We start from the raw sequence: 12,329 nt of genomic DNA on the forward strand, positions 1-12,329 counted from the left end.
TCTGCATTCTGTCCATCAACTGTGTTTTTTGCAATTTTCACCCCGAGTGGGCTGGGTAGCTCAGACGTGAGTCCCAGGCTCTCCACATCACTGGAGTCCAGCTATCCAGGCTGAAGAAGGCTGATAGCCAGAAACCGGTCCTTGGATGCTTGATTCCGGTCTAAGAAAGACATGGCTTGGTAGTTCGGGCTGGACTGCTCCCATGAGGCACAGGGTCAAGGCTGATTTGCATAAAGCCATTGTCTGACCTAGGGTGGTGTGGAGTGCAAAAAAACGATGGATTTAGGCCCAGATCTTTGTACTGGGGTGAATGTAAGACATTGTTCTGCATTCTGTCCATCAACTGTGTTTTTTGCAATTTTCACCCCGAGTGGGCTGGGTATGCTCAGACGTGAGTCCCAGGCTCTCCACATCACTGGAGTCAAGCTATCCAGGCTGAAGAAGGCTGATAGCCAGAAACCGGTCCTTGGATGCTTGATTACGGTCTAGGAAAGACATGGATTGGTAGTTCGGGCTGCACTATTCCCATGAGGCACAGGGTCAAGGCTGATTTGCATATAGCCATTGTCTGACCTAGGGTGATGTGGAGTGCAAAAAAACGATGGATTTAGGTCCAGATCTTTGTACTGGGGTGAATGTAAGACATTGTTCTGCATTCTGTCCATCAACTGTGTTTTTTGCAATTTTCACCCCGAGTGGGCTGGGTATGCTCAGACGTAAGTCCCAGGCTCTCCACATCACTGGAGTCAAGCTATCCAGGCTGAAGAAGGCTGATAGCCGGAAACCAGTCCTTGGATGCTTGATTCCGGTCTAGGAAAGAGATGGCTTGGTAGTTCGGGCTGGACTGTTCCCATGAGGCACAGGGTCAAGGCTGATTGGCATATAGCCATTGTCTGACCTAGGGTGGTGTGGAGTGCAAAAAAACGATGGATTTAGGCCCAGATCTTGGTACTGGTGTGAATGTAAGACATTGTTCTGCATTCTGTCCATCAACTGTGTTTTTTACTACAATAAATTAACCTAAAGTGTAGAAATTCTGTCCTCGCTCCCCTTCTCTTCTTTATATACTTACAGCCTTATTCATGAAGGGGCCGTTTTGCGAGCCCCTAATAGCGAATCATAGCGATTCGCTATTAAGGACTCGCAAAACGGTAATCATGTAGGAATCGCATAATAAAATGCGATTCCTACTGATTCCTTATTTGCGATTAGCAAATTGCTAATCGCAAATAAGGAATAACTCGCCATTCATTCCTATGGGCCAAAAGGCCCATAGGAATGAATGGGGAGTATTCCTTATTTGCGATTAGCAATTAGCTAATCGCAAATAAGATTGCGATTTGAAGGGTGCCAGGGGTGTCCACAGGACACCCTGTAGCACCCCTCAAATGACATTTCACACAGGTGTTGCACACACACATGTCCAAAGGACATGTGTGTGTGTAACATGCAACTCAGAAAAATGCATTTCAATGCATTTTTCTGAGTTTTCGCAATTTACCGCAAGGTCTGACCTCGCGGTAAATTGCGGCAAGAAATTGCGAATTCGCAAATTTAAATTGGATGTTGAATTGCATTTAAGGAATCTCTAATAGAGATTCCTTAAATGTAATTCCTCGCACATTTGCGACATCGCAATTAGCGATTTTTGCATTTGGGATGCTGAATCCCAAATGCAAAAATCGCACTCACAAAGGGCCGGATTCTCAGAATCCGGCCCTTTGCGAGCCGATTTAGCCTTCATGAATAAGGCTGTTAGGTACAGAGACCTTTGACAGGATAAGAGCACCACTGTGGTCAGTCATGCACATCTCCATAACAATATCAACATGGGGCACATTTAACACTTTCCGACCAAGAACCCCTTCGCAGTGTACTGCCAATCCGCTAATACACTTCAGCACCTCATCAGGTATATGATGAGCTAAAAACAAACAACTGCAACACATTTGGTTATATCAGTGCTTCAAATTAATTATTCCGCCTTTTAGAAGTTTTACAAGCTACTATAGTAAAGAAAAATGTTTCTTGCTATCTAGACTAATTTCCCACAGCAGCGTTTCATAGCAAACATTTCTAACCATGGTGATGTACTTGTTACTATAGACTGAGGGACATATTTATGAGGAAGGGGCGTTAAGCCAAGGTGCCCCTGAGTCTTTTGTCAAGGATGCCTTCTAGGGATTTGGCATTGTTGACAATGGTTGGTTTGCTTTTGTGAATGTTGACTGAGGTCATATTTTGATACATGTACAAATAGCACTTTGAATAGTAATGTAAAGCCTTTAATTCACCTTGTTTGTCCAGCTCACATATAATGTGTCTTTGTCACAGTATGTTTTTGTGTTGCTTTTTCACAGATCATTGAATAGTCGACAGATTTAAAACAATGACAAATAGGATTCAATATCAATGCATCTGGTTCTGTAGCTGGTGGAGAGATGAAGATGGATCCAAAGGTGCTAATGTCAGGCCTGCTGAACCTTTCACAGGAACGTTTGGGAAGGGCCTTTCCATAATGCGACCATGAACAGAGATTGGGGAAGGAAACCTCTGCAGTGAGGATCTGGCGCCAGACATTGGGGTGGCTGGAGAAAGGGCTTCACACTGAGGACGTGTACCATAGCACCTGCAAAGATATGACCTTGAGTCAGGCCATAGGATGTTTCAGTGTGGTTTGTGTCTGAGAGAGGTCTTAGGGGCATATTAACAAGAGGGGGAGATAAAATTATCGCCACTTTAGCGTCCGTTTTCGGCCGAAAAGCAATATTAGCAAGGACACGCTAGCGTGTGTTTCCGTGATTTAGCACCTGTTTGCATCGCATCGTTAATGAGATGCAAAGTAGGCGTGCCTCAATGGACTACATGGGAAAATATCGCGAAGGCAGCTTTGCGATATTTACAGCAATGCCACGCCCGGCGTAGCGATAAACAAAATCGCGCTAGCCGGCCATTAACGCTGGATTTCAACGTCTGCTAAAATCCAGTGTTCGGCATACTTTGCATGGGAGGTGGAATATGGGGTTAACCACAGGGTGGTATCAGCAAGATCATCGCTGTTTTGCAGAGAACATTGCTGGCCAATACGCTAAATACAGCGCTAGCTTGGCGACGAATTCCACCGATAGTCGGTGATAGGTAAACTGGCACTAGGAGCGGCCAGCGATAATTATCGCTGCCGCTTGTTAATATGCCCCATAGTAAGACTGTGGCTGAAAACCTTTCACAGTGAGAGCCTGGAATCTGATTGGGTGGGGGGGGGAGGAGGTTAGTGTTCACGGTGGAAATATGAAGTCAGACTATGGAAGTTTTCCTAACAGTGAAGACCGGAAATCAGCCTATGCCTGGACAATGGTTATAATCAGGCTGTGGGACCACTACACATCATAAAACATTTCACAGACACAATCTATGCTAAGTAAGACCTATTGGCGAGGTCCTCTGTCTATACAAATCTGAGTTACAGTGAAGAGCTTAACCTATGCTCTTGTGGGGGGAACTGAGTACCCTGAGGAGTTTAAGTGCCATTATTAATGGGGCCCAGACAGAGTAAGGTCTTGAGTCATAACCTACCTGGACCAGGGCTGTGCAGATGCCAAAAATGCCGAGTGCCACCAGGTTCTCATGCAGCCACGTTTTTATTGTCTCGTAGCAAGGCTGCAAAGAGAGGAAAGCAATGTTAGCGAGAAAGGTGAAGACTTGGGTGGGCCTAGCAGTGAGGTACTAGGAGCCGAGAGATGACATCATCACAGCCTGAGAGGCCAGCAGCTCCCACGTGGCCTGAGTGCACCAGGGCTGGATTGGTTGCTTATTCCTTCAGGCATTTTCCTGGGCGGTTAGAATCATTGGAAACCAGTTTTTAAAGGCCCACGGTCCTTACCTGTGTTTCCACTTTCCTGGGTTTTATGGCAGAAGGCACAGCAGGCAGGCAGGGAGGGAGGGAGGGAGGAGGAGGAGGATGAGGAGAGAGAGAGAGAGAGAGAGAGAGAGAGAGAGAGAGAGACTGGAAGGAAAGAATGAAGAAGGGAGAAGTACCACATTTGAACATTTTTGCCAGGGCTGCTTTCGGTTCCCAATCCACTCCTGGTGCAAACAGTTAAATATCCATCAGGCAGCACCTACCAATGTGCCAGCGTCTCTGAAAGCCATTAAAAACTATAAATATACATTCTCTCCTTTCAGTTGTTTTCATGCGCGACATGAATCAGGGAGAACTTGAGAGCCTGCTTGTTAATTCTCTGAAGACAAAAAACATCAGCAGCGGGGCTGAAAACCAAGATGGAGACTGAGTAACCAATGTAATATGTCCAATCATTGCCAGTTCAATACTGGTTCAACCTGGGTGGGGTTTAAACTTTTGACCTTTATCTTGGGCTGCTCTGATACCCAACTGATGCTGGAGAAGCTCCTTCCACCCATGCCTATGAAGTCTTCATCCAGAAAAAAAACGCCCTCTGAGTTTTTTGGGCCCACTAAGAGCAAACAAAGAACCCCTTTCAGGGAGACAACATCAACTAGGCTCCTCTACCCCCTCAATTAAGTAGGGTTACACTGTAACATTGCAGTATGCTTCCAACAATACTGCAATTGGATCTTATGCAACGCATCGCTCTGTTATATTTCATTGAAAAGTCCCCTCTACTTCAAGGCCAACGCCTTGGATGTGTGAGAAGGTGCACAGTGCGGATCAAGCACCTTTCCGTCAGACCTAGCTCCTCTCTTCCGTCCCCAGATCCATGCACTCACTATCACCTGAAAATATTGTCATAACGCTAGGGGCTTGATGCACAATGCCCTGTCAAAAACCAGAAACGTACTCCTGTAGGCTTCCTTCTGCATTTGGAATTGATTTGTTACCTAGATGGAAATTTACAAAAATCTATTACTATTGCCTTCCTCTGCTCTTGCTTTTCCTCTATACTTACTAAAGCAGATTGTCTGCTTGGCAGGCAATTTACAAAGTATTACGTACATTACATGTCACAATTTTTAGTTTTTGTTCTATTCATGGAAAACGCATTTCACTGTGGAGAAATCCCCACCCCCTACAAAATGTAAGTTTATTCAATTGCTATTCCAACATGGGTGCGCAGTTGCAAACATTTTTTGAGTAATTTAAGATGCAACGGTTTGGCGTATTGTTTGTGAATATACCACAAAGTTAAGAGTGCGAGTTTACCACACATTTTCCATGTCACCACCCCGGAAACTACCTTTCCCTCACCTTAACCTGAAACAATGAAAAATCAAGCATGGTGGTGGATTTTCCACCACAGTATGCATAAGATATATTATTTAATATTAAAATTCCACTTACCCTGATTCTTTGAATCGGGGTGAACAATTTAGAGTCATGATAGCAACGACTGCAGGGGAGAGGTCTCTCCCTTTGATTGCCATCACTCTCACTGTCTCCTACAATAAATTGTAACAGTGCATGCAGACACTTGCTCTGTACATCTGCAGTTGTATTATTGAGCTGCATTAACTGTACATCATGCTCAACTGAGGTATTCTGAGAATGCTCCAGATTTTATTGACAATATTACCTTAAGACATTCCCATAAACCAGTGTAGTTCCTAAATGATCTGCAGGACACTGGCTCAGGAAAGGATGTAAATGTAAATGTAAATGTATAGGCATTTATATAGCGCACTACTTACCCGGAGGGTCCCAAGGCGCTTCGACCGCTGCGAAACCCTTCCTGGCTTCCCTGAGAGATGGTCCCTTAATGGGTATCTCCAGGGTGAGACCAGGCATCCCCGGCGGTCTGGTGGGGCCGTTAGTGAAGATGAGGCAAGCTAATGCCCAGAGTTGCCGAGTGTGATCGCTGATCAGAGTGGGCACCGAGGCGAGAGAATTATCGAGTCCGCTGACCCTGGTCCAGAAACCTGCCGCGCCGGGAATCGAACCCTGGTCCCGGGCCGTCCTCTGCTCTCGGGTCTGCCGCCTCTAACCAGTGAGCCACACTACTTCACGTTTATCTTGGGAATGAGTGTCCTGTATCCTCTTATAATAACAGAAGGGGTGGACAGATGCTCCACAAAAACATCTAAAAACTAAAGTCCTCTATTTCTCTTTTTTTATGCACGCCTAGGCTGCCATTGCTTTCGCAGTGCTATGCACCGTCGCAATTGATGAGAGCGGAGACGAGTCTCCTCGCCATTCAGCCTTGAGTCCCTCTCTGCTGGTTCCATTGTCCACTTTGATCTGGGCATCCATCAGAGGCAGCAGCAGGTCTACACACAAGCCCTTTAACGCTGGGCCTTTCCCTGACTTCTGTAGGAAGAGTTAGAGCAGTGCTTCATTTGTACAAAAAATAAGTGCCAGGGCTCTCCTGAGTAGGCCACTGCAGCTTGGACCACGCATTGCCCCTGCCAGCGCTGCCAATGACAGTACAAAGGCAACTAATAACCATCACACTCCAACAAGTGTGACACTTCAGACTATTCCAGGCCCCCAAGCTATAAGAATGGCTTGTAGGTAATAGTCATTTTAATGCATATTTAATTAATAATTGACTGTTGTTGTGGTCATTCCAGACAGCGCCACCTTGTGGCAACAGTCACAGGTGCCAGTGTTGACAATTAAGTGCCAGTGCCGAGCACCGGAAACCACTGGCTCAAATTAAGCACTGAGTGCAGCTTCGTAATTACACCAATTCAGACTGTGGTCTATCTCTTCTAGGCCCGTATTCCTACTGCATGTATTAACTTGTGACATGTGCCGTTCTGGGGTGAATGAGGATGGTAACTGGTGACTGGGCCTTGCCATGTGGCTTTAAACAGATTAAATATTTCCTTCTATTTGGGTAGTATTTGGAAACTGCTTTTCACTCTCACAAAGTCAAAAGTTGTTAGTAATGTGTTAATGCAAATCAATTACTAAACATATGCTAAACTCACTGTTAAACTCAACCCTGTCACCATGTCTAGATTGCGACACATGGAAGAGCAATACTTACGGCTTTCCACCAGGTCCCTGGGGAGTGTAGGCCGCAGTTGTCACTGAACTCCAGGCAGCAGAAGTCTGGCACGCGGGTGGCATTGTACACCTCGAACCAGTCTGTGTAGTTGGATACCCCGCAGCACCTGAACTGTAGCAAGAAAGTTAGGAACAAGGTCATATTTTCTTAAGGAAACACTCTTCTCAAAAGGAAGTTTGAACCTGCAACATCCTATCAACCTAAAACCAGCCATATGAACTCCAGGTACTCCCACCCACACACATTACAGCATGCACCAGATAATAGCACTAGACTCATCTATAGACGGAGATCCTGTTGCTGGAACCAAGTCACTATCTAATAGCTTCCAGAGACAAATAGAGCCCATGCCAACCCCTCCTTCTCCTACTTCAAATAACTTAGGTTTGAAAAGCACATTCATCTGCCACGTTAAGCTCAGTTTGCATGATTAGTGAACACAGTGGAAATGCAATGTAGGGTATCTAAGGTAAAACAGCTTCACCATCAGTCAGCCCTATCAGCCACAACTCACATGCTTTGGCCTCGTCCATGACTGATCATAAAACTGCTCCCCTAGAGAAAAACTACTTTCAATATGGCTGCTGATGTGCATGGGCTTGCAGCTAAATTCAGGTTTAAAGTGCAGATCCTGCTTGAAAACCATTATTCTGGTCATAAAATCAAAAGCCATCTTAGGTATAATACTACCATTTAAACTGAGAAAGGTAATTAACAGATGTATAAATGTACTTGACATCATTTTTCAGCTGCATACAGTAGGTCATTAAAACATGCACAGCAAATCAACGTGCAAGAGTTTCTCTGCACAACAGAAAAGAAAATGTGAATTAATTTCCAAATGCTAGTCTCGCTTGTCTCTATTTTTTGTGTGGCTAACCAGATGTAACTTTTCAATACTAAAACTCTGTGAACAGGAGTGAAGGCTTGCATGGTCTATTATGAAGTCACCATCTCTATGTTACGTGCACGAAGGAATGATGTGCAAAGACATACATTTATGAAGTGCATTTTAAAGTCAAAATTGTGTTTCTGGTGAAAAGGTTACATTAATAATGAATGTTCGCGTAGTAACAAAAATCCAACAAGTATCCAGATGAAAAACAAAGAAACTCGTTACATTTGAAGTAATAATTCTAGTTTCCTAGATCCCTTGCTAACAATCGTTATGTATTTTAAAATGTTGCAATATTTTTCTGCATAACATGTATTTTTCAAATCTTTATAACAGGGATTGAGTCCCTGGCAGGAGTTCTGTTTTGCTCTATTGCTTCACTGTGCATGGATCTTTGTTGGTCTGCAGTTCTACTTTTCTTTTGAAAACATTTTTGCTAAAAGCATTTCATTTGTGCATTTATTTATATATATTTGCCCATTGGCTTATTAATATAACTTTAAAGATCTTTCTAGGTGCAAACGCCCTTTCCATGAGCACACAATGTCACTGTCTCATGTTAGACGTGCTTTTTGTTTAACTGGATAGCGCTGAAAGCATACAATCGAGTTTCTGTAATGTATTAATTTTTACTGGCTACATTGCTGATGTAACTTAATTATGTTCACTGAATAAATCTAAAGATAAAAGAGACAACCAGAAAAAATATTTTAAGCGCTGTGCTTTTGGATTCACTTTTTTTCCTAGTCCTGCGGATCTTTCCCTTCTGATATGGAATGCCTCGACAAAGCCACCGTAGTTAAACACTTGCTATATTCAGTTAGTTAAGAGTCAACACACATATTAGCCAAAACATATACACCTTTATAGCACAGGAAGGAGGGCGCAGAACCTCGGCAACAGACTGCAGGTATGCTTTTCTCATTGTTACCTCAACCTCGCTTAGATCTGTAGGCCTCAAACATAATAGAAAGCAGCAGTGCTCAAAAGCGAAGTGAGTTAAAGTACTAAGGGGCAGATTTATGTTGGGCTTGCGCCACGTTTGCGCCACGCAACGGCGGCGTACCGTGGCGCATCCCTGCGACCCATTTACAACGTGACGCATCTAGGCAGATGCGTCACGTTGTAAAGCCCTGCGCCAAATGTAGGCGTTCCAGCGCAGGGTGGGCGTTCCGGGGCAGGTGCGCCTCGCAATAGTGGCTGAGTGAAATCTACTAGATTTCACTCAGTCACTTTTAGGCCAATGCTGCGTCAAAACCCTGCGCCTGCTTGAAGCAGGCGTAAGGCCCGACGCAGCATTGGTCAGATAGGGACCCCCGAGCCTTGCTGGAGCTGCGTCGCGCTTGCGACGCAACTCCAGCAATGCGCCACTTTTACGGCACAGATGCGTGACGCATCTGTACCGTTTTTGCCCCATGGTGCGCCGCATTGTAAATGCGCCGCACCATGGGTGGCGGAGCTGCGGCACAGAATAGCTGGCGCATCCCTGGGAATGGCAGAGAAGGGCCATGGAAGATGGCAAGACCGACACTAAATCAGCACTGATACTGTATCAAGTTTAGAAAGGTAAGGGAATTCTTTCTTTTCCTTCCTTTTTTCTGTCTTTCTAGCTCAAAAAGTAAAAAAACAAAAATTATATTTTTACTATGGTATTCTTTGATTTCGTTTTCTTTTGATATTGGTTTTATTCTTTGCAATGTATGAAGTATTAAATATTAGCATTTGTTGCTACCCTTGAGATTAGTTTTTATTCTCTTTATTGTATTTCTGTACCTTGTTTTCTATATATATTTCAATAAATCTTTCTAAACATAAAAAAGAAAGGTAAGGGATTGTAAAATATAACTCTGATTCTCTAACACAAACCACCAGAAAGGAAAGTGACATTGGACCCATAACTGATTGTCTACTGAGGTGCAAATGTTGTACTTGTTACTGATAAGTACTTCTCAAAAGTCAATCACTATACACGACTGATCCATTTTCTGTTGTAACCATGCATTACCTTTATTTAAATGCAGACACATTATATTTGGAAAACTATAAATCATTTTGAGATGTCATCGCATTAGGTATATACAGCACACCTGACTTTAACAAGCTGGAAATGAGGATTTTGCCATTATATAAATTGGGTAATGTTATATCAAACTACATGTGCAGTGTACACATTTGACTATTGGCGTCCTTTCATGACAGTGGGCACTTTTGAAGGTACACCTCACCTCGAGGGGGTAACTTGTAAAGCAGCAATGATTTCACAATGGGCAGTGCTTACTTTTTGTCAGAGCCTATTTTCAATCACAATTCCTTCCCTCCCTACACCTGAACACTTTTTAATCATTTAGGCACCCAAAATGATTGGGTGCCTAAATGAGTGCCAAATTTGAGATACCAATCTCTGTTCAGACTATTTTTTGGGTTTTTTAATTTCACTGTCATCTAGACAAAGACTCCTTGGCCTTTCTGTCACATTTCCTACCGTTGACCAACCACCCTGTTTTCTACGTTCAGCACTCAGTACAACACTACACTCAGGAATCACAACCTAGAACTGAATTGTTGTTTTTCCCCCTATACTTCGGATCACTTTTTTTGTATGCATGCCTCATGGTATTCTCTACTCTCTAATTCCAACCCTTTCCCGTGGCTTGTCTCGTGGACTTCTACTTTTCTCTCTCTATTCCACCCCTCTTAGAGACTTCACCGTATTCCCTTTAGCTTCTTTTATCATCTTTAACACAACAACACAAACATTATTCTCCGGCTCAACTTTTACTTCTGATCTCCAATCCAAAATATCTGATTGCCTCATGGTAATTTGATATTGGACAGCTATTCCCTCTCTTATCCTTAACTCTGCTAAGACCAAATTCGTCTACTTTACTTCCCAATTTGTACCTATGCATCTTCCAATGCATATTATCTTCTCCCCTGACACTCCCACTCCTACACATTTAGTCAGTAACCTTTGTGAACTATTCAACCCACTCATTCGCTTGGAATCCTTTATTACATCGAGTTAATGCTGTCAGATATCAAGTGCTCAATATTTCCTATATAGGCCCCCAGGCTCAGTGCTTTTTCTGGACAAGCTAGATTATTGCAATAAGCTGCTAGGTGGCCTCCCTCAATGCTCCAACTTACTTCTGGATAAAGTTCTAAACAGTGACAAGTACTACTTGCAGTCTTCCCAGGCACACACATACATCCCGCAATCATCAACAAATCGCCTACTATCTGCAAAAAAGAGCTATTTGCAAACTATCAATGTTACTATTCAAAGCAGTACACACTTTGTCTCCTGGATTCCTATCGCAAATTCTGCCAGATATGTTGCCCTCGATGCAACCTTCGCTTAGCCAACGAAAATGTACTTGTTTCCCCAAAGCCCCCATGGGTTGACACATTTTCACTCACCCCACCCACTTCATACCTACCAAATAGACTCATTGCTGAATTACTCTTCATCTCCATTTCAATCTTGCCTTAAAGTCCCACCTGCTAAAATTAGAAGATGACCTCACTAACTCTTATCTGTTCACCTGTACACTCCTGAATCTCCCCAACGCCCCGTAATGTAAATGTATTGGTATGTGTACTTTCAGCATTCTGCCTAATCTGTTGGGTAATGTCACAACTCTGTCTAGTCAGTTTTTAGTTCAATTCCACCACTCGCCATGCACCGTCAAATCTAAATCTTTACATCATGCATGTGCATGTCCTTAGGTACTGTTCTGTTTTTACGTGCAGCATTTTTTGTCAAAATGCACACTTTTTGGTTAATAAAATGAATACTGCAAGTAGCCAAAGTACATATAGCCGATATGGTACCCGCAATCATTTTTTTCAAGTATTTCAATGTTAATATTAATAATTGATTGTTTAAACATGTGACTGAGACTGTCACAGCCCACCCTTCAGTCCAGGACAAAAGCCTGGTTTAAAGTCTCCCATAAGCCAATCAGGATCCACATAGCCAGAATTCCTATTTAGAGCCAACATTTACTATGGATGTCTTGCCAAACTCTAGCAAGTTACCTTGTGGGTCAACTCAGACTGGGATATACTATCACTCATAGAGCAGCGCATGGGTGCATCTACCATCTCAGAGCAACCTCTGTGGCTATAAGGGGGCAATGCAAAGCTGTACATGATCAGATCCTGGCTAGGTTGTGTACCATCTTTCCTAAACAGTTTAAATGATACTATGCTGATCACAAATGCGTGATCTGCTAATTACGCTCTAGGACCTTACTATAAGAAAAATGGATGGATCAAGGAAGTAAAAGTCTTAGGTACAGATGGCCAGTGGCCTCTTTTGTTCGAGGTGAAACCATGGGCATCAGATAGTCTCCAGACTTGTGCCTTTTTTCTGCCTCCATTTACCCTATTTGGCTCTGTCCAAGTTGGTTGCAACCATCAACCATAGTGTATTTACTTGGCTT

At 43.5% G+C, this 12,329-nt stretch overlaps 1 protein-coding gene across 1 annotated transcript in view; it reads right to left on the reverse strand.

Moving 5' to 3' along the window:
• TSPAN4 (tetraspanin 4) overlaps positions 1–12,329 on the reverse strand; it is a 766,988-nt gene that overhangs the window by 35,489 nt on the left and 719,170 nt on the right. Inside the window, exons 5-6 of the mRNA XM_086957743.1 lie at positions 6,966–7,097; positions 3,574–3,657 (exon numbers count right to left, since the gene is read on the reverse strand). Of these exons, the coding sequence (XP_086813869.1) occupies positions 3,574–3,657; positions 6,966–7,097 (216 nt within the window). The remainder of the gene's footprint in view (positions 1–3,573; positions 3,658–6,965; positions 7,098–12,329) is intronic.

The sequence above is a fragment of the Lissotriton vulgaris genome, chromosome 2_1 (assembly GCF_964263255.1).
Source record: "Lissotriton vulgaris chromosome 2_1, aLisVul1.2, whole genome shotgun sequence".
In the NCBI taxonomy this organism is placed as follows: domain Eukaryota; kingdom Metazoa; phylum Chordata; class Amphibia; order Caudata; family Salamandridae; genus Lissotriton; species Lissotriton vulgaris.